Source organism: Agelaius tricolor, unplaced genomic scaffold (genome assembly GCF_023055355.1).
Source record: "Agelaius tricolor isolate 1412-34295 unplaced genomic scaffold, bAgeTri1.0.p SCAF_20, whole genome shotgun sequence".
Classification (NCBI taxonomy): domain Eukaryota; kingdom Metazoa; phylum Chordata; class Aves; order Passeriformes; family Icteridae; genus Agelaius; species Agelaius tricolor.
Window position 1 is genome coordinate 11,977,912 of NW_027269280.1, and position 22,853 is coordinate 12,000,764.

The window sequence follows — 22,853 nt, forward strand, 5'->3', positions numbered from 1 at the left end:
ATTTGAACACAGCCTTAGAGCACCAAGGTGTGTTGATAGTGGAGAGGAACTGAGCCAGCTTCGTTTCTTCCCCAAAACGCCGTGGAAGTGGCAGCTCTCGGGCTGTGGTGGCCGCAGGAGATGGGTGTGAATCAAGCAGCAAAACACCTTCCCAGCAGGTGTGGCAGGGCCACCCCTGCCCACCCGCTAGGCTTCAGATATGACCAAGAGAAAGGAAAAAATGGCCTCAGAGCGGCACATCAGTCACTCTGAGAGGCATATCTGTCACTCTGAGCGGCCACGTCCATGGGCAACAACCCTGCCGTGGGAAAGGCTTCTCCCCTGGGACCGGCCATGGCTGTGAGGGGGCCGAGGGATCCCAGCGGGGCCGGCCACGGCTGAGGGCTCCCAGCGGGGCTCAGGGTGCCCAGCGGGACCCTGCCCTGCCCTGTCCCTGTCCCCGGCCATGGCTGTGAGGGGGCTGAGGGGTCCCAGCCGACCCTGCCGTCCCCGTGGCCTCGCTCGGCCGCCCGCGGTGTGGGGACCGTCCGCCATCGCCGCCCTCCGGCTCCATTCCCGGGCACCGGCCCCGGTCCCGGCGGCGGCGGAACCTTGTAGCGGCGGAACGCGCGGGCGCGGGGCGCGGTTTCCGTGCCGCGCCGGGCCGGCCCCGCCGCCATGGCCGCGGTGCCGGCGGAGCGGGAGCGGCCCCGGCGGCGGGAGGAGCGGGCCGGGGGCGCGAAACGGCGGCGGCGGGAGGAGCCCCCTCAGGAGCCCCCTCAGGAGCCGCCGGAGAGGCCGGGCGAGAGCCCGCGGGAGTCCCCGGCCGAGCCCGGGTACCTGGCGCTGGCCCGCGGGCTGCTGGCCGGCAGCGCCCCGGCCCGCCGCAGCCCGGCACCCGCCCGGCCCGCCGGGGAACCCGCGGATAGGGAACCCGGAGATGGGGACGATCTGCTGGGGCAGCTGATCCGAGACCTGGTAGGGCTGCGCGGGGCCGGGGGCGGCCCTGGGGCTGTGGCGGGGACGGGCCGGGCCCCAGGCGGGGTCGCGGTGGGGCCGGTACCGGAGCACGGAGAGGGCTCGGCTGAGGGGCCGCTCGCTGGAGGCGGCGAGCAAAGGGGACCTTGAATTGGTGTTCCTGTGTGCTTGTTTATAACCTCAGCTTCTGAATATATATCCCTTTACAAAGTTTTAACCCTTGAGAATCTGCTTGTCCTGTGTAATGGCACGGGGTGGGATTGTTGGGGTGTCCTGTGCGGGGTTATGAATTGGGCTCGGTGATCCTCGAGGGTCCCTTCCAACTCGACATATGCCGTGACTCTATGAAATAGTATCTTTTTTCTCTTAAGATTTTTTGTTGTTTACTCAGGCAGTTTGATGCGGGTGCAGTAATTAAGGATATCCTGCCTTGTGACACAGCAGCGTAGTAAGAAAACAAGCTTTAATTCTTTAAATAAAGGACTTAATTTGGAAATAGTCTTAAATACAGTTCTGAACCAGATAAAAGTTACTTTGGTAAATCCTCTAAATGCCATATAGGTGTTATTTACAGTATAGGAAAACTAAGGGGGAAACCGATTTTCTTGGTTCTCACTAACCTCACTATGACTAATTACTCTTTGCTTAAAAAAATTAAAAGGAACAGATTAAATTTCTGTCTGCAAGGCACAAATTAATCCATTTTACAGAATTAGTGCTCCATTAGCACACAGGAGCCCGAATCTGTCTCAGAGGGGCTGGTTGTATTTGAGTTTTGGACTCATTCCAGTAGACTTTTAGACAGACTGGTGCTGACTTAACATCCCTGCTTCCTTGGGCTGAGGACAAGCTGCAGGAATTTTTGGGGTGTGGGAAGACCTGGCTCTGCCTCTAATGTTAGGATTGCATTAGAGTGTGTGAAAAATGCGTATTTTATGATTGGCTTTTCGCAAATATTAAAATGGATATTATATGTGTTGTGTTAGAAATAATGCTGTATTAATTCTCTTAAGTAGTGTGTTAAATATAGTTTTGGGTTATAAAAAAATGTTAAAATAGAAACTGTGCTATGTAGGATACTTTTTTTAAAGAAAGGACTTGCAGTGAGATAGCAGCCACAGGACACCTGAATCTTTCAGAGAAAAAGAATTTATTGTCCCATTATCAGAAGAAATTAACTTCTTCCCACCTCGAAGGTGCTGTTAGGATTCAGGGGAAGAAGTTGAGGATGACCAGACAGAATCCTGTGTTTGAATGGAATTTATGCATCATGGATGAGGTGTATGAATATGCAACAGGCTGTTGTTTTTAAGGGTTAATCCTCTGTTAATGTGGGTCCTTTTTCGGGCTCCTGCTGCCCAGAAAAGGTACCCAGACGTCCGTAACTCTTTATTTCTATTGTCTCATATTGTCCTAATTCAAATTGTCCAAATTATTATGACTCTAATTGTATTACTATTTTTATAACCATTTTATTACTATTAAACTTTTAAAATTTTAAAAACAAGTGATTGGCGTTTTTCACAGAATGGAATCAGTATGAGTTTGTGCTGTGCCTCCAGAACCTCAGACAGATCCTAAATCAGGATCATCCTCTCCCTCTTGGCACTTCCTTACCCCCATTCCTTTACTGTGTAGGTTTCTTCTGCAGCTACTCTTCATTTAAACTTGGACCCTTTGCAGCACCAAAGCAGGAAAAAAAGCACTTCTGGGTTTATTTGAAGCAGGGTATAAATCCTTGTGCAGCTCAGTTTATAAAAAGCCTGTGTAGGCTGGGGGAGCTGGGGGTGCTCACCTGGAGAGGAGAAGGCTCCAGGGACACCTCAGAGCCCCTTGCAGGGCCTAAAGGGGCTCCAGGAGAGCTGCAGAGGGACTGGGGACAAGGGATGGAGGGACAGGACCCAGGGAATGGCTCCCACTGCCAGAGGGCAGGGATGGATGGGATATTGGGAATCAGGAATTGTTCCCTGGCAGGGGGCAGGCCCTGGATCCCTGAAGTTTTTTGCTCTTTTCCCCTCCTTTCCTGCAGAGCACCGTTGGTGCTGAGCCTTGTGTGAGCAGTGCTGTGCCTGCAGCCCCGATTCCTTGCAGTGAGACCCTGTGTGCACCCAGCCAGCCCAGATCTGCTGCCTGGACACGACTCAAGCCCAGTTTGGAAGGAGCTCACCCGTGGTGGTGCCGTGCCTGAGCTCCTGAGCCCGGAGCTAACAAGCCTTGCCCAGTGGCTCCTCTGGGGATCCCTTTGTGCTTTCCTTGGGTGTCCCCGCTGGAGACGGGTGGGATTTACAGCGCTCCAAAGCAAACCAGACCCTGCGGATCCGCGGCGGCCCCAGCACGGGGCAGGGAGCAGGAGCTGCTTGTGCAGGGAAATTGGGGGTGAGGAGGGAGGGAAGGAGGGAGGGAGGGCAGCAGCAGGGCTGGCTGCAGCTCCTGCTCTAAGTGACTTTAGAACAAGTGGGAGGTTCCAGCCGTGTGTGATGTTTTGTTGCTAAAAAACCTGATGGGAGCATTGCCTGTGTTTGTGTTGTCTAAACACTTGCTTGTGTTTAGAATTTCTTGTCCTGAGTGTGGAATATCTTTTGCTTTAAAAACCATACCCATTATATTGGGATTTCCCTGAGTAAATGCTTTGAATAAACCCAGAATATCTTTTCAGTTCTACTGTGGTACTGCAAATGGCCCAGATTTGAATGAGAAGCTCTAGGAGACACCCACAAAGGTACCAGGGTTAGGGAAGTGCCAGGAGATGATCCTGAGCTTCTGAAGGCAAGCAGTGGAGATGGGTTTTAACTGAGCAGCTGATTTTGTGCATGAGGATTGATGGACAATGATCAGGAGCACCTGTGGGGGGGACAGAAACCAGAGAAAACACTGCAGAGCAAAACTGGTGACATAGAAATAGTCAGAATCAGCTGATTAAGCTCTTTCTCTATTATAGAGTATAAAAATGTTGAATATCTAGACAGGATAACAGGGAAGATAAATCTTGTTGTGATAACTGCAGAAAGAAGATGCAATAATTATGTAATTAAACCAAACAGAATACATCTAGGAAAAATCTATGTGCTGCATTTAGCTGTTAGCTTAAATTGATGGATTTGGCTTCAAATTTTTTGTTTGAGATGCACAATTAGTTAAAGGAGGAACATTTCATATTAAAATAGCATTTTTGTATTAGTAATGAAAGAAACCAACATCATCTCCATTCAGTTTTATTTAAAATATTTGTTCATTTTTCCATCATATGGGATTGAAATCTTGCAGGTGAAATTAATAATGGGCATATACCTTCAAAGTGATCATTTATTGGGGGTTTTTGGCACTTTAGCCAAACTATTTCACTAGAACTTGTGTCCTGCCTTTCTCTGCCCTTTAAAGGGCCATGACAGAATAGAGGGGCAGAAAAACTGATGTTTTCATGGAGCTGTGGTGGCCCTGAGGACACACCATTCCTTCTCCATACCATGGTAACTTCTCCTGCTGTCAAACTGTGTGTTAAACCAGCCTCACCAATTATTTTCTCCTTTTTCCTTCTCAGAATGAAATCAATGAGGTTCCTTTTTTCGACGTGCAGCTGCCTTATGAGCTGGCACTGAAGATATTCCAGTACCTGGGCAAGGCTGAGCTGGGAAGGTGTGCTCAGGTGAGTGCTGCTGGCACTTTGCTGCTCTGATTCCACTAAAAACTGGCAGAAATAGTGAAAAACCAGGCACCTCCATGTAGGCAAGTGGGGTGGTAGCCCAAGGAACTCAGCTGGTTGTGCTTTCACTCACAGGAGACAGTTCCAAAGCTGGATATTGGAAATGTAATGGTACATGAGCTGGATTTACAGCTGCACTTGAGCAGAGTTAAATAAAACATCTGTGGCTTGGGCAGCAGCAAAGCCTTAAAATTGAAAATAAATAGTGCAAGGATATTTTGATTTGAGTGAGTGTTCTGAAGCATTTCTGATTCAGGTCAGTGTCTTGCAGTGTTTAGGACTCAGCACTTGGCAATGCTAAGGGCATGGCAAGAGCTGCTCCTCCCAGTTTCCAGCATGGGATTGAACCACAGACATTGGAGTAGTAACTTTTTGTCTGTAGTATTTCCATGTGAGGCTAAATTCTTAAAGGACCCTGATTTCCTCCCCCCAGCCCTGCAAGGAGTTTATATTTTTCTTTTCTGATACTTTCAGGTAATGCTCTCAGCAGTCTGTGCTCAGGCATGGTCCTTAATTTACGTGTAGTTGTAAACTGCCTACTCTTACTGAAGCACTCACTCTCACCTCATTCTACTCAGGGCTGTTCAGCCCACACTGTTGGACCTCTTTATTTCCTTTCTTCACCCACTGAGTGATGAACCTCCTCTCTGAATGAGTCTTCAAAGCCAACTTAATTGGCAAGTGCTGATTACCCAGTGGAATCAAGAAGAATATTGTAGATACAATTCCAGCTTCTCCTGTGGCCACTGTTTAGGGTTCCAGGCTGGTGGTCATTAACTTTCACATACAGAGCACACCTTGCAACCTCACAAAAATCCAACCAAAACCATTCTCTGTGTTACAAACAGTCTAGGGCATGGTTTGAGTGGAAGAGAAAAATGTTAATATGTGAAAACTGAGAAGTGACAGACAGGGTCTGTTGAGGATGGCTAAACTTAAATATTCTGCAGATGGTCCAGGCTTTGAAAGGAAATTGGGCTTTTAATGTTCACTATGAGTGTGTTGTAGTGTTAAATAGCTACAAGTGGTTATTGCTTAAATCTTGGAGTTGCTAATGCCTTTTAGGGACAGGGACTGTTTAAAGAAAATTAATTCCTTGTGCAGGGCTGCTCTTGCAGAGGGGAAAATTCTCTAGGATTATTTTTTGGTGCTGTCCAGGACAGGGAAACTTTCAGATGTGCTCAAGTTTCTGTCCCTTGGGGTAGAGATATGCCATCAATAAAGGCCACAGCCCATGACATGGAACAGGGTTGCATTTTTGAAGTGGATTAGTTTAAGGTTTTTCTTTCACTCTCTTTCCCCCCCTCCTTAGGCTTGATCACTTTACCTCATGGCATAGTAAAAAGATTGGCTGCTGTCAGGCTGCTCCTTTTCCCTGTGCTTAGGGCTGCACTGGATTTCTCTCCCATTCACTTTGCTTTTTAGCTTGAACCTGTTCTCATAAGATGTGTTTTAACAGAGACAATTTTCCACATTTCTCATTCTCCTGTTCCCAAGTCACTGTTCCTTTGTGGCAGCTGAGCAAGTGCCCAGTGTTTCACAGGGCTTTCCCAATCAGATGAATATCCAGTGCAGAGCTGGTTTCTATTTAACTGTTCAAATAAAAAGCAGAGCCATAAAAATAAATAGCATTTTCATTTTTCTCCTGGTGGTTTTGTTTTTGAAGGGGGGGAGCCCTCTTCTGTTCCGTGGAAAACCCTGCTGCTTTATGGTGTTATCCTAGAAAGGTTTTTTTTATTAAGGTGCCTTGGGATTTCAGTGAAATTGGGCCAGTTGGTGGAATTGGCATCATGATCCATGTGAGTGCCTTTGGAGAAAACCTGTTTGCTTAGTCCTTTCTGCCAAATTGGTAACCAGCTAACAGGAAAGGAGCCTGACTGCAGAGCCTCTCTGAGATTGAATCACACCACAGACTGTCTGGAGAACTTGAATTTCACCTTGATATTTCCCTCTCCCTCGCTCCCCCACAGCTTTTCTTTGATTTTTGGAATCAGTAGTGTAAACCACAACCTGTCTGTGTGGCACTGGAAGTACAGAAGTCTGTAAATAAATGTCCTGAGCTCTGCTGGGTCTGCAGTAGGGGGGTGACATTCAGCAGCACCCACCAGACCAGTCCCTGTTGATATCCCACGTGTGCAATCCAAGGAGAAAAGTATCCAGGGCTTTGTGTAGCACAGAACAGGCCAGGGTAAGGCAAAATTCTGCCCTCTGAGCACTTTCTGATTGTGTTCTGACCATTGGCAGAAATATCTGTACCATGAGTGACTCTCCTGTGACAGGTTTGGGAGCAGTCACTCCTTCCTCCTGGTCAGGGTGTAGGGGGAAAGGAAAAACAATCCCTTGGGACCCCACAGATGTGACAAACTGGAATGCCTGGGTGTGATTTAGGGCTGATACTGTAAATACATTTATTTTACCCATGGCTTGGGGACCTGGCATTTATGGTTCAGCTTGGTGATGAGGGGATGTGTTTGAATTCAGCAGCACTGAATTTTGGCAGATTTGTTTCTGGGGGAAATTCCCTTGACCTGTTAGGTTTTCATCTTAGAGAAGGTTTAAAAGTGTTTACCAACACAGGAATTGTGTATGTATCTAGGGCAAGGGAGACTGTTTCTAGGAATTTAGGAATGAATTGTCGTGCATAAATCAAGAATTTCAGCTGCTTGCTTCCAGGGCTTCTGGGATTGTCAAACTGTTGAGGCTTTAATGTTTATACATTTATGAATGTGTTTTTTGAGCATGGCTTTGCATCAAGGTTGTTTATGGGTAAAAGCCATCATCCATCCTCCTTGTGATTCCCAGAGAGTGCAGAGGAATGGATGGATAAGGATATCCCTGCCCTGGGCTGAGCCCCCATCAGGAGCAGTAGGAAAGAGGGGGATTCTGCCCCTCTGCTCTGCTCAGGTGAGAGCCCACCTGCAGAGCTGCCCTCCAACATCAGGAGGACCTGGAGCTGCTGGAGTGAGACCAGAGGAGGAAATGCCCCAAGGGCTGGAGAGAGCTGGGGGTGCTCACCTGGAGAGGAGAAGGCTCCAGGGACACCTCAGAGCCCCTTGCAGGGCCTAAAGGGGCTCCAGGAGAGCTGCAGAGGGACTGGGGACAAGGGATGGAGGGACAGGACCCAGGGAATGGCTCCCAGTGCCAGAGGGCAGGGATGGATGGGATATTGGGAATCAGGAATTGTTCCCTGGCAGGGTGGGCAGGCCCTGGCACAGGTGCCCAGAGCAGCTGGGGCTGCCCCTGGATCCCTGGCAGTGCCCAAGGCCAGGCTGGACACTGGGGCTGGGAGCACCTGGGACAGTGGGAGGTGTCCCTGCCATGGCAGGGGTGGCACTGGATGGGCTTTAAGGTCCCTTCCAGGCCAAACCATTTTGTGCTCAGGGCTGGGAGCAGAAAAGATGAGCAGTTTCCATCAGAATGGCTTTGGATTAAACACTTGGCACTATTTTTTGTACTGAGCTCAAAGTCCAGCGAGTTCTAATTGAGGCCCCTGGTCTCAGCAAATGAGCCTTGACTCTGCCTTTGTGTGTCTGGGGAAGAAAATAAACCTAGTGAAATAAAAACCATTATCAGATGCAGAGGGATGAATAAACCTTCATTAGGATTTGAGCCAGTTGATTTAGATGGGATTAGAAGAAATTTTGCATTTGATGGAAGAGGTGGGGTTTTTTAGGGGGAAAAATATCCCCCAGAGGCAAAACCAAATAGCAAAGTCTGTGTCAGCAAAAGCTTTTGAAGTCCTTCAGAACATTATTACTTGCTGAACTATAAAATATAAAACTGTCCCTCTGTGGAGCTCAGGGGAACCCAAACTTTCTTTGCTGAGAACAGTTGTAAAAAGATAATAGGAACACTGAAGACAAAATTAAATTCAGGACTCCAAATCTATAAACAAGTCTGTAAGATGTTGTCATTGATCCTTGCTGGAGTTTCTGTTCAGTTTAGATTTGGAAACAAGTTTTAACAAGAGCTTTGCACATCTCAGCTCCTCTCCAGCACCCAGCTTTTAGGTGCATGTAAATAAAGCTATAATGCCCTGGCTTTTGGGGCCTCACCTGAAACTCCAAGTCAAGCAGATCTAATAAAGCTGACTTGAAGCCAATGGCTGGTTTTAATGCTGCAGCTCACAGTGGTGCTGTAAAGTGAAATGCTTGAGACTCTTTATTAGTGATTTCGTGCAGCTGAGCCTCGCTCAGTGGGGTTTTACAAGGGATTGGCATGTGAGTTTGGGGCTGTAAGAAAAGGCTGGGTTAGGGACCCTTTGGAAATTCAGGCTTGTAAAGCAGCAGGGTTCACTGTAATTTGATTGAAAAAAAATCAGGATAGGATAGGATCTTTATTCCCCCTGAAAGTTGAAAAGGCAGTCAAAATTTTATGTAGCTCCCCCCCTTTTTCTTTTGTTTTACTGTCTTTATAAAATGCTTTTAAGACCTTGAAACTTGAAAGGTCTGTGCAATATTGTCTCTTTTGGCAGGCTGAAAGGTGTGTGTTTATTTTTGATTTCTCTTTTGGAAAGCAAGGCAAGAGCTGGCCTGGTTTGGCTGCGCTTCCCTGTGCGTGTGCTCAGCCTGTCCCTGTCAGGAAAATGTGCTGCTGTTTGGGGAGGGGGCAGAGGTTCTGCCTGGGGAGCTCCACTCCTGCACCACAGCTGCTCTTTTGGTGTGTCAGCAGAAAGCTGCTTTGGGGTTTTGGGTTTTTTTTTTTGTGTGTTCTTGGAGCAATAACACAGATATTTATCCTACTTTTAAATCAAATTGAGAGCAAATTCTTAATGGTTTGGATTTGGGATTGCCTCTTTTTGGTGCTTTTGAAGTTGCTGAGTGTGTCCCTCTAGGGACAGGAGGGCTCAGCACTTTGATTCCAGGGTACTGTGTGTTGCTGGAGCAGCCTCAGTGCTGGTTCTGTCATTTCAGGGCTTTATTCTTGCCCTGTGCAGGTCATTTCCTTTGTCAGAGGATGGAGGGGGATTGTCTCCCTCTGCCAGTTTGCACTGAGCTCTCTGGGTGATTCAGAATGTTCATTTTGCTGCTTTTGGATATTCCTATTTGAGCACTGCTTTTCTCTGTAGGTCTCAAACCTTAAAAACACTTGCAGGTTACTCAGATCACCCCTTCTTTCATCATATTAAACATTTTCTATGTGTGTGTCACTATGGAAAAAAATGGCAAATAAATAGAAAGAGATGGTCCTGGGGGAGTTTGTGTCCATGGGAGGCTTGGATTCTTGGCATAATCTGGGGACTGAAATGAACATTAGATGCTTAATTGTAACTTACTAAAAATGATGTCAGTCTCAGAAGGTTCTTTTAATCTTTTTAGAACCAGAGCACAATTGATTGCTGCTTTCACCAGCAGTGGCTTTCATTGGTTACGTCTGTTTTTTTTAAATTAAGAATTACAGAGGAAAAAAAAAAAAGCTACTTAAGTTGGCTCTTACCTCTTGAATCTTTAATTCTGAGCCCACAATTGATTGTGATGAAGCTGTTCTCTCTGGAATGGGCAGCAACTTGAGGCTGCTTGAAAAACTTAATAATTCATTCCTATTTATGCATACTGTAATACAATAGGTTATAAATCACTAATGTCATACCCCTAATCAGGCATTGTCAGTGGGACTTCAGGGATATGGTGCTGTGATCTGAGAGGGTTTCTTAGCTACAAATATGAAAATATATTCATATTTTTGCTCTAAGCTCACAATTCTCTCTTAATTGTTTTCTTGCTGCTTTTCCTGTCAAATTTTTCCAGTCAGTGATATTTCAGGTTGACAGTGTAGCCACTAAGCTGGTGTCTATGTTATGTGGAGTTTTAGTGGAGTATAAACTCAGTTATTTCCTGAACAAACCACAGAAAACAAGCCTTTTGTTAAAAGTCTGGGGTTTTTATACACTCAGGTGTATGAAGACTGAACAAATATATTTATTAAAGTAAGACTTTAATCTTAGTACAAGCCTGTATTAATTTATATCTTTATATTTCAGATACTATTTAATATTTCATATTAAATCTCATTTTTCCTTATCCATTTATGAGAGATCCATATATAAACATTGATTTCTAGGTCAGCAGGACATGGAAAATCCTTGCAGAAGACGAAGTGTTGTGGTACCGGCTGTGCCAGGAGGAGGGATACCTGTTGGACATGAGCATCTCTGACCATTCCTGCTGGAAGCTTGCCCTCAAAAACTGCAGAGCCAGAGAGCACATGCTGAAAACCAACTGGAAGGTCAGAGGGAAATTAAGGAATTGGGAAAAATTGGAATTGGGGAAAAATTGGAACGGGGAAAAATTGGAATGGGAAAAAATGGGAACCTGCTTAGAGCAAGTTGGAGAGGAGAGTTGGGGTTGTGTTGTGCAGCTCCTCTTTCCCAGCTGAAAGCTGCTGGGGGGGTTTTCTCTCAGCAGCAGTAGCAAAGCTGGGAGTTTGCCAGCAGCAGGTTTTGGTGGCTAAAGGAATGGGAACACCCAGCCTGTGTCTCTCTGCAGAACCGTGTGGGTGCTGTGAGCCAGCTGCACTACGAGCCCGGCCGCGTCCTGTGCGACGTCCACTGCTGCGACGGCGTGGTCATGGCAGGGTGAGCACGGGGCTGCAGTGCCCACTGTGGCTGCACAGGGTCTGCAGTGCCCACTGTGGCTGCACAGGGTCTGCACTGCCCACTGCGGCTGCACAGGGGCTGCACTGCACCTTCCATAGAGTGTGCACTGCCCACTGCACCTTCCATAGAGTGTGCAGTGCCCACTGCACCTTCCATAGAGTGTGTAATGCCCACTGCAGCTGCACAGGGTCTGCAGTGCCCACTGTGGCTGCACAGGGTCTGCAGTGCCCACTGCACCTTCCATAGAGTGTGCACTGCCCACTGCACCTTCCATAGAGTGTGCACTGCCCACTGCACCTTCCACAGAGTGTGCACTGCCCACTGCAGCTGCACAGGGTCTGCAGTGCCCACTGTGGCTGCACAGGGTCTGCAGTGCCCACTGTGGCTGCACAGGGTCTGCAGTGCCCACTGCACCTTCCATAGAGTGTTCACTGCCCACTGTGGCTGCACAGGGTCTGCACTGCCCACTGCGGCTGCACAGGGTCTGCAGTGCCCACTGCACCTTCCATAGAGTGTGTAATGCCCACTGCACCTTCCATAGAGTCTGCACTGCCCACTGCACCTTCCATAGAGTGTTCACTGCCCACTGCACCTTCCATAGAGTGTGCACTGCCCACTGCACCTTCCATAGAGTGTGCACTGCCCACTGCACCTTCCACAGAGTGTGCACTGCCCACTGTGGCTGCACAGGGTCTGCAGTGCCCACTGCACCTTCCATAGAGTCTGCAGTGCCCACTGTGGCTGCGCAGGGTCTGCACTGCCCACTGCACCTTCCATAGAGTGTGTAATGCCCACTGCACCTTCCATAGAGTGTGTAATGCCCACTGTGGCTGCAGCAGGGTCTGCAGTGCCCACTGCACCTTCCATAGAGTGTGTAATGCCCACTGTGGCTGCAGCAGGGTCTGCAGTGCCCACTGTGGCTGTACAGAGTGTGCACTGCCCACTGCACCTTCCATAGAGTGTGTAATGCCTACTGCACCTTTTATAGTGGGTAATGTTCACTCCACCTTCTGTAGGGTGTGTAATGCCCACTTCATCCTCTGTAGAGTGTGTAATCCCCACTCCACCTTCTATAGTGTAATGTCCAGTCCACCTTCTATAGAGGGTGTAATGTCCATTCCATCTTATAGAGTGTGTAATGTCCAGTCCACTCTTATAGAGTGTGTAATGCTCCCTCCACCCTCTGTAGAGTGTGTAGTGTCCACTCCATCCTCTGTAGAGTGTGTAATGTCCAGTCCACCCTCTGTAGAGTGTGTAATGCCCACTCCACCTTTTACAGAGTGTAATGTTCACTCCATGTGTTACAGAATGTGTAATGTCCATTGCACCTGCAACAGTGTGTAGTGCCTACTCCATTGTTACCAGAGTGTGTAATGCCCTCTCCACCTTTTGTGGAGTGTGTAATGTTCACTCCATGTTTATCAGAGTGTGTAATGCCCACTTCATTTTTTATAGTGTGTGTAATTCCTACTCTACCTTTACCAGGCTGTGTAATGCCTACTCCACCTTCTATAGAAAGTGTAATGTTCATTTTATCTTCACCAGAGTGTGTAATGCTCACTCCACCTTTAACAGAGTGTGTAAAGCTTGCTCCATCCTTACCAGGCTGTGTAATGCCCACTCCATCTTTACCAGTCTGTGGAGGGCTCACTCCACCTTCGCCATCTGAAATCTCAGGTGCTTCCTTTAATAAATTCAAAAGCAGCACCTGTTTGTTGCTTAATTAATTAACCTTAATTCTGTTAAGAATGGATTCACCTGCAGTTCCTGAGACAGGCTGTCTTTTAGTGACTGATGAGGATGTTTATCTACAATTTACCTCAGCAGTCCAAATTTTTATGGAACTGTTCAAAAGTTATCTCATGTACAAGTAGTCCCTGTAAAAACTCAGGTACTTTCTGATGAACTCCATCTATTGTTTTGCTGTGGAAGCACCCAGAATGTATTAAACATTTTACACATCTACTGAAAAAAATCCACCTTTTTAATGTTTTTTCATAAAAATCTCTTAATCACAAGGGTATCTTGTCACAGCACAAAAATAACTTAGGATTGTTACTTTGGTCCATTCTTACTTAAAAGACAACTTGGGAGGAAAATAACCCACTCAGAATAGATAAACTTCTCTTTTCCTAATATAGAAGTTTTCTGGACCTTGGTTTAGTGTTACCTATTCATGTAGTTTATACTCTTAAATATAATTTTAAGTCTCACAAATTTTTAGAAGAGGTTCCAGTGATTCTCCCAGGAAGTGTGAGGCTTTACTGTGTTCTGTTTGAATTTCACAGGTTCAGTAATTAGTAACCCTCCAGAAATGACATGAGTAAATAAGAATTATGATATAAATACAATTATTACATTGCCCTTGACATACCAGAGTTCAATGTTTAATGGTAGCACTTCATGTTAATGGTGTGGGAATGAGAAAACTGCTTCTAAAATAATTCAAAATTCTTATAATTTTTTGATTATAAGAAAGATGCCTGGAAAACTCTAATTAGTGGAAATGGTTTTGAATGCTCTTGGGCAGCTGAGAGCAGGACTCTAAACTTTCAGACAGCAAACCCAGTTGTCTCCATGCTGCTGCCAAAACCTCCTGCTCTTCTTTTCTTTCATTTTCTCTTTTGTATTTATATCCAAACATGCAGTAGATAGGAGTTATGCAGATTAAATTACATTTCTGAAGTATTAATAAGCAAAGGTTATGAATCCTGCATATTAAACTCCAATAGTCCATATTTTGGCTTGGTGTATCAGAGAAGTTGGGTCCTGACAGTGGCACATACTTTTCATATTGGTTCTCCAGTTCCTCCAGTATCTCCTGATTCTCTTGGTGAATTTGCATCAGGGCTGTGGTACAATTAAATAATTCAGATTCCTGAAAATAGGTGAGCAGGTAAGAGACCACTGAGGGAAATTTGGATGTGTGTATCCTTTAGAAAAAATGATGCTCACTTAAATGACTTCCCAGTAATTTCTCTAAAAAATGAATGATCTCTTTATGAAGCTGTGAGCATGTGTTTGATGAAACAACATGAGCAAATTAGAATTCAGCTGTTTGAATTTACCTGGTTAGTAAATGAAGGGTTTAGAGTATTAGAACACAAAAATTATGTTATGTCCTTTGCTGTTTACTGCTTGTCCTTCACTCTGCTTGGTCTCTTAAGTTGGTAAATGATAAATATCAAACAAGGGAGACTTCAAGTTATAACTAAAACTTCAGAGGGCGTCAGCAAATTGTGCAGAGAAATACTTTATGTGCATTTGGTAAGTATTTAAGATACCAAGGAATTGTTGGGGTTTTGTTGTTTGCTGTGTTTTTATTTTTTAAATCCAACCATAACCCTCCCCTGTCTCACCCAGCTTATAAAATTGAACTTAATGGCATTGTGCTTTCAAATTTGTCATAAAAGTGTAATGAATCTGGTGATCAATAGCAAACTGTTGTGTTCTTTCAGTGCTGAAGAAGTAATTTAATAGCTGAGGTTTACAAAGTCAATTCTCCTCTCAGTATAAATATCAATTATCTGTTACATTTAATGATTCTCTCTCCTGTTTCACAAACACTGTGCTCAGCTTTGCATGGGAATAATCAGTGATTACAGAGGGACCTGAGTGTCTGAATGTGTGAGTTTGCAAGGCCTGGTGCTGCTAATCCAGAATTGTGGGGCATTTACCAAGGATTTTCTATTCAGAATATTTTCTATTCCAAATATTTTCTATTTCTGCTCAGGGCTGCTCAGTTTTTAGCAGGTTTTTTGATCATAATTCCCTCAGCCACTCCTGGTGCTCCAGCCCCTTCCCTGGGCACACTCCAGCCCCTCCAGCTCCTTTTTGTCCTGAGGGGCCCAGAACTGGGCAGAGGATTGGAGGTGCCCCAGGAGTGCCCAGTGCTGTGCCCTGGGACAGCCCAGGTGCCCTTGGCCCCTTGCACACCTGGGCACACCTGGGCACACCTGGGCTGGTTGGTGACCAGCTGCTGTCACCAGCACCCTCAGAACTTTGTCCACCTTGTGCAGCCTCCAGCATTCCCTGGGGTGGTGGTGGCCCAGGGCAGGACCCTGCACTTGGCCCTGCTGATGTTCTGTGCCAGAACTTTGCCTGGCACTGAGGTCAGGCTGACAGGGCAGTGAAATAAATAGGGCAGGAGATCTTTCTCCTTTTTAATGCCTTTGTTAAAAATCAGCTCGGGTGGGGAGAACCGATGGGGCGCGCTCACGCCGCCGCTGCTCCCAGGAATGGCATGGAGGAGGAGGAGGAGGAAGAGTGCAGCTTCATCCACTGGTCTGCAGGCAGAGCTGGGGCTCCCACCCTCACGAGAGCATCAGGAGATTCCCAGTTTTTCGGTTTGACATTCGAGATCCTTTGTCCAGCTGGCATCTTTTTAGGTTAGGGTGAGGGGTAAAAAGGGTCTAAGCAGATATTGGATTCTGTTCCTCATGACTAGACATCACTTTGATCTGTCAATACTGTGTTGGCTCGTTGTTTTTAGGGGATTTTGGCTAGGTTTGGTGAGGGGCTTTTTCATTTGCATGCCAGCTCTGTTGTTCCCTCTTCTTCACTATCTGGCTGCCATCCTCCAGGAAGCAGCAGGGTGCCACTGACAAAAGGGGGATTCCCAACCATCAACAACAGGTAATTTGTCACAGCCATCTTTTATGAAAAATCCTTTCCTTAGGATTTTTCCTCCTGAGAAGCTGAGAGGCCTCAGGAACAAAATGCAAACAATGGTTATCTGCTGCTGTGGAATGCAACAGGTGCATCTGGGATTGGTCTCATGTGGTTGTTTCTAGTTAATGGCCAATCACAGTCAGCTGGCTCAGACTCTCTGTCCAAGCCACAAGCCTTTGTTATCATTCTTTCTTTTTCTATTCTTAGCTAACCTTCTGATGAAATCCTTTCTTCTATAATTTTAGTATAGTTTAAATATAATATATATCATAAAATAATAAATCAGCCTTCTGAAACATGGAGTCAGATCCTCATCTCTTCCCTCATCCTGAGACCCCTGTGGTCACAGTAGTTAACGAAAATGACAGGTGATTACAGCAACAAACAGAACTCCACCCTGGCAGCAAATGGCCCAACCTGTGAACTCTGCAACCTTTTTAAAAAATGGCAAATTTTCTACTCATAACAGGCAGCATTTCCCTGGGTCATCCTTCCAGCCCAGCTCCTAGATAGGCATCACTGAGCTCAGCTCACTGATTGCCCCTGGGAAAGGAGGGTCCGTGGCCTCCTCCCTGCTGGGAAGGGTGGGAAGTGTTGGGGTGAGCTCTGCCCCCCTCCCTGAGCAGCCTGGGGTGGGTCCCAAGGGCTGCAGCAGAATCCCAACCATTTCCCCTTGAATCGTGGGCCTTCATTCTGCTCCCTGCCCCTGTTTTCCAGCCTGGGTACCCTGAGGACAGGGCCTTAATTCCCTCAGCCTTTCCTCATCTTTTGTCACTGTTTCTCCCTGATCCAATAAAAATGGAGATTCTCCTTAGCAGTCCTTTTGTTGCTGATGTATTTATAGAAACATCTTTAACTCTTTTTCTGGTAGCAGCAAGATGAAGTTCTAGTTGGGCTGAGAGGAGTTCTGGTTGGAGAGAGCAGGAATGCTGAGGTTGGTGTGTTTGGGAATCTTGGAGCAAGCCTGGAATCACTGATTGATTTGAACCTGTGCTGTGCTAGGTGTGATCTTGTCATCTTCACTGCCCTGCTTCAAACTCCGCTGCAGAGTGGAACAATTTTTATTTTACTTGCTGTAGAGCTTTTTAACCTTTCTGAAAGAGAATTTATACAGGTTGTGGGCAGAGTGACTTAAACCAGCAGCTGTGATTTATAGAGGCACAGTTTGAGCTGGTTCAAGAGCAGCTCTTTATTAATCTGTGAAGGAAGCAAAGGCACAGAAATACCCAGAGAAACGCTCCTAGTCCATGCACTCTCCCTTGTCCCCACGCTGCTGGCCAGGCTGAGGCCAGGAGATGGCAGAATTTCAGGGATTGATTGAGTGCAACCTGAGCTGGGAGCGGAGGTGGCAGCGAGCAGCTCCCCTTTGTGCTGCCTGACATCAGATAATTCAATCTGGCCTGCACGCAGAGCTTCTTGTGTTTGTCATTAAAATTTCATCCCGGTGGTTACCAGGCTTGTTTTCTGGGTCAGCCCCTGACTCCCTTTTCATTTGAGCCAGTGGTGTTTGTGGTTACCTCACTCCCAATCAATGCTGGATTTGCCAGCCTTTCTACAGTTACACGTCTCGAAGGATCTTCTCTAAAGGGATGATGTTCTCCCCCTCGTCCCCCATTCAAATGGAGTTTCAGCCCTAAGTCAGAGCTTACTTAAAGCAATTATATAGCTGCTTGCTTGGCTTTTAGAAATTCCTGCTGGTGATGAGGCTCCCTGTGCCTAATGCTGTCATTTACTGTGCAGAATGCCTGCATTGCTTCACTTTCTCTTACTAAAATCTGGATTTATATGGGGCTTTTTTAAGCAAATGCTAGTTCAGACAGTAAAATTGCTACTTTTTTGCTCCCTTTTTTTCTTTTGCTCCCTTTTTCTCAGAGGTTGGGTCTTCCTGGGCAGTGTGATCTCAGAACATGCATGTGGTCCTTGTTTGACCTTGTCATTCCAGAGGATCCCATGGCACATCCTGAGACTGTTGCTCCTGACTGGCTCTGAAATCCTCACCTGTGGCTGTTCTTGAGCCCTGGGGTGAGCTTGCCTTGTGCTGCTGGTGCTGTCTCACCTCACAGCTCACCCCTAAAGCCACACCAGGCAGGCTTTGAGGGGGATGTGATAATTTTTTAATGCCTGCAGAAAAAGCACTGTGGCTTCACTGCTGCTGGTGATGGCTCTGAAAATAAAACAAAAGAGTCAGACCAGAGTCAGAGCACCCTTCCCAAGACCCAGAACTATAAAGTATCATCTTTTTCTTTCTTTTTTCTTCAGTTTTTCATGACTCAGTGGTGGCCTGGTAGTGAAGAGCTTGGCCACAAACTGGTTTAGCAGATGCTGTGAGGAGTCTCTGCACCTCTTACAGACTGGGAAATCAGCCCTGGCTTCTCTTGACATTTTAATTTCAGATGTTTTCCTCCTTCCCCCCTAAGTACTGCCAGCTTGCCTTGAGATTTGAGGAGTTAGGACTGGTGAGATTGATCTGCTGATTGCCTTGATAAACCAACAGATTCACATTTCTCCCTTTTCAGGGTGGGGCACACCTGGCACAGGTGATGTTTCCCCAAGTGATGCTTGATAAAGGCCATGAGGAGCTAAGGAAGAGCTTCCTAAATATCCTGTGTGGTTTATATGGGGAATCTGGACATTTATTTCTCATGCTGACATCCTAAATGCTGAAATGATTTTCTACAGTTGTCTTCATTATGGGAGCACTCACAAACAATTTGGGCCTTTCAGTTTAACTCATTTTGAGCAACATCTCCACACAAGTAGCTGCTCCTTTATGGTGAGTTCCTTTGTTCTCTTCCATCACCTTGCACTCTACTTTGCTCCTGCTCAAAGGTGACCTGCAAATGACTTTTTAGAAGCTGGGCTTGCCACTCTCTTTAGTTTCATAATGATGTGTGAAACTAGCCCGAAAGGCTTGAAAAAGCTTTCCTGCACTTTTTAAAACTTCATGTCAACTCTCATCTAATTTGGATTTTTTGCTATAGGGCTTGTGGGTTATTCTCAAGGTATTTATTATTAGCTCTTGCATCTTAATTCAGTGTGCAGACCTGAGGAAACCAAAATATTAATTAGTAATGAAAATGAATCAAAGTTAACAAACTGAAGACTTCCAACAGCCTGAATAAACCCCTGCCTTGTTTAATTGCCTAAATTTCACTTCTATGATGCCACAACTTTCATAGTTTCTCCTTCCCCTCTCAGTGACTGCGAGCCAAGATATCAAACAAAGCAGAAGGTGAAAATAATCATTTTTTTCTTCAACCTTCCCCAGACCTTTTGTGCTCTCTTCACTCACTCTCATCATTGTTAAGGAGCAGTGTCGGGGCTCCTCTTTTCACCCTGAGCAGCGGAATGACATCATGAGTTCAGAGGGCTCAGGTGACAGATCAGCAGGGCCTTAGGTGAGGTGGTGTTAGTGACAGCCAGGCTGCCTTTTCTGCCAGCTCCTGAAAAAAACCTTTCAGCTGGAACCCAGGGTGGCCTTGGGTTGTTGGGTGTTGGAGGATTTACCTGCACTGCACCCATCATCAGCTCATGGCACCCATAGGGGAAAGCAGCTGAAGGCTCTTGGTGACAGAGCAAACAGGATGGGATCATTGTTGTATTAAACAGGAAGGGAGTTTTGAGTTGGTTTGGGGTTTTTTCACTCCCAACTGCCTATGAAGCCTGATCTGACTCTCTGGAAGCTGCTTTTCCAGCCTGCCTGGAGCTCTTGGTTTGCCTCTGGGTTTTGCAGGCACAGGCAGTAATTTTGAGCTTGTAAATCCTGGATTTCTACTAAGGCCAGACAAACCCATCCTTCTTTCTACTCAACTTGTTGAAGATTTCATTTTTACTCTTTGGGCTGTCACCATCAGTGCCTGGAGCTCAGGTGCTGCCCCTCCTCTCTGCTGCTTGCAGCACGTTGCAGTTTGTGTTCCTTGCAGAGCAAACAGATCGATTTCCAGCATCCTCCAGTGCTGTTTTCTCACCTCTGTCTGCAACTGGAGCCACTGTTTTATCTGTGCTTTGTCCTTTGTGACATGATAGGGCTGATGGAGCAGAGCCTTCCCAAATTGCATCATAATGCCTCCTGAATTCTTATGGAAAAGAGAAGATTTTTTTTTTTCTCCTGTACCCACAGTAATTTGTTTCCTTGGTAGAGCAGCTGCTTTAATTAATGGGCCTGGGCTGATGCAAGCCACTGGAACCTTGAGCGAGGGGATGGGAGATTTTTTTGCCTTAAAAATCAAATTACTAGAAACAGTGTGGCTTTTTCTAATTGCTGCTTTTATAAATGTTCATTAAAATGTTTTCCTTACAGTACAAGCCTTTGGCTTGTTTCTGTTCCCTTGGTATGACATTTGCATGCACTTAATATAGAAGGTGAGGCAGAAGCAGTGAGGATGGTGAAATGTTAATTTTGTTACAGATAACAGTGCTGAGCTTCAGAACCACACACTCCAGCAGCTTAACCCACTTTTTGGAGGGATAATTTCCTAAACAAAGCCCTAAAAAGGAAGGTAGAAGCTCTCTGCAGCTCCATATTTGTTAGGGGTCCACAGATGGGCGTGGGTTGGTAAATTGGAAAGTTGGGTTCCCAGCAGAAGAGTTTGGGAACTGATCATGAGGATGCTCAGAATGGATTTCCTACATGCTAAATCTGAAAGTACTTCCAGATCCATTTTGGGACACATTAGTCACATTTTTCATGGCTGCACTCATATATCAAGCAACCCAAAAGTACATTTGGATGAAATCAGGGAGATTAATTTTCTACTCTGCATTCTTCTAGCAGCATTAGGATTGTTTCAGACTCTGGTTTTGGTTTACCCCCATCTGTTTTTCCTAGTGTTTTATGGTGTAGCTTTCTGCTATGTAATTGAAAATTTTCTCTTCCCTGTTCCATTTGTGTTTTATTTTTGGCCATTGTGTTCTATTTATATTCCTTTCTGCCATGTCAAGTAGCTCTTTTCTGCTACTATTAGTTTTTCCTGAATCCCTTCCTTAAGGAATCTTTCAGCCAAGCTACCTCTTGGTTAGAGATGTCAAAATCAATGGACCCAAATACCTGGGAATGAGAATGCAGGGAGAATGGGGAACTTTTACCTTTTCCAGTCTTTGAGGCTCCTCACCCTGTGGTAGATGTTTCTGAGCAGTCCCTCACTCATCCCTCACTTCAGAGGAGCACAAAGAAGGTGCTAGAATCCCTTGAATTCCAGTGTTTTTCATTGTGATTGAGGTACCTCCCAACATGCCATGGTTGTGATGGGGAGGTGTTTTGAAATTGGACATTGAGCTGTCACTGTCTCACTTGAGCTTGGGAGAGAAGATGGAGCTCAGGGTCAATCTGAACCAATTTGAAAGTGTTTGGGCTTGAGTTTGCATCTTTAATTGGGCCTTATTCTTGAGCCTGCTGAGGGGGGCACTGGCTGATACCTTAATTAGACACAGGAAGGACTGGAGAGTTGCTTTTGGTGGAATAAGGATGAAAGCTCTGAGGTGCTTGTTGGAGCAAGACAATGCAAAATACTCATTATTTTACTTGCTTATCAACAGGCATCTGCTTAAACAGAGACTGTTACTGCAGCAAAATTCCTACTGACTTCAATAAAATGCACTGACATTGTAAGGACTTCATAATAAGATCTTTTGAGTATTAACAGATGGTCACTGACTGCCTGAAACAAAGTTGTTGGGGTTTTTTTTTTTTTGGTTTGTTGATCACCGCAGGTATCTGGAATCTGAACAGACTTTGCCTTCTGGAAATCAGACCTGACTGTGAAACAAAGGGGGTTCTTTCTCCTTCCTTTTCCTTGCTACAGACTCTTTAGAGAAAATATGGAAAATGTAAGCTGGTTTCTGGTGGGTTTTATCAGAAGTATTTGATGACCAGCCCAGTTTGGTGCAGCAAGCCTTGCCCTGGAGGGCTGTGCTCGAGGCAGCACCAAAAGTGAGTGGCACCAGCATCCTGTCTGAACAGAAACCCAGCAAGGGCCCTGTTGACCCTGTGCTTTGAAGTGAAATTCTGCAGTGCCAGCAGTACCCCAGCCATGAAGGAAAGCAGTTTGTCTTTGCTGCTGCCATGGACTGAATGAGCAGAGTCTCAAATGTTTGGAAAATGTTCCTGTTAACAGTTTTTCTTTTGTGTATTTGTCAGTTTATATATTAGTTGCAGTTGTACTTTGCACAAACACTAATTAGACAGCCATCAACACTCAGGGCCAAAGCCTTACTAACAATGCAACTGTGATAGCAGTGTCTTAATTGGTTGAGTATAATTGTCATTAGGCAACCATAAAGACATCTGGGGCTCTGGAGAGGGATCAGCCTCCCCCTCCTCCTCTTCCCCAAATTTGTTCTGGCTATTGCTATCCAGCACAGTGGAGCTTTTTCAGATGAGACTCTGTGTTTTGACCAGTTTCCTGATGTTTTTCTCCTTATGAAATCGTCTGCCTCTTCAGCACCACTTCATTAGAGCTGTGCCAGCCTCCAGCTCTGCTTCCTCCCACATGTGCTCTGCACTCCACCACCTGCTTCCCAGACATTCATCGTGGGGCAGCAGCAGCTTTTAACCCCAGCTCCTTCTGCTTTCACTCATGTGGGAGAGCATGAGCAAAATGTCCTTCTCATTACTGCCACTAAAAAGTAGTCACGATGCTTTTGGTTAATGAGTAGGTATTTTTATTGTATATTAATTTAATTTTCTCCATGTTTTCTATGCCATATGCATTCTAGCTATTGTTGCCTTATTTCAGCAAGGTTTTGATGCATCTTTGTAAAGCTTAAGCTGAATATCCAGGCTAATTTTTACATCTAGATCCATATCTGGCCAGAATTACAGAATGGGCTTGTTGAGAAGTATATTTAGAAAAATACAGCTTGTCTCTTCTCTGCTGCTGCTTCTCATGTGTCTATACTGAAATATTCCAAAGGGCAAAGTGGAATGTGAGT

General features: G+C 45.9%; 1 protein-coding gene across 1 annotated transcript in view; it reads left to right on the plus strand.

Moving 5' to 3' along the window:
- Positions 1–611: 611 nt before the first annotated feature.
- The window catches only part of FBXW8 (F-box and WD repeat domain containing 8), a 62,601-nt gene continuing 40,359 nt past the window's right edge, over positions 612–22,853 (plus strand). The window contains exons 1-4 of the mRNA XM_071445661.1: positions 612–957; positions 4,496–4,600; positions 10,718–10,882; positions 11,143–11,231. Coding sequence (XP_071301762.1) covers positions 658–957; positions 4,496–4,600; positions 10,718–10,882; positions 11,143–11,231 — 659 coding nt within the window. The 5' untranslated portion in view covers positions 612–657. The remainder of the gene's footprint in view (positions 958–4,495; positions 4,601–10,717; positions 10,883–11,142; positions 11,232–22,853) is intronic.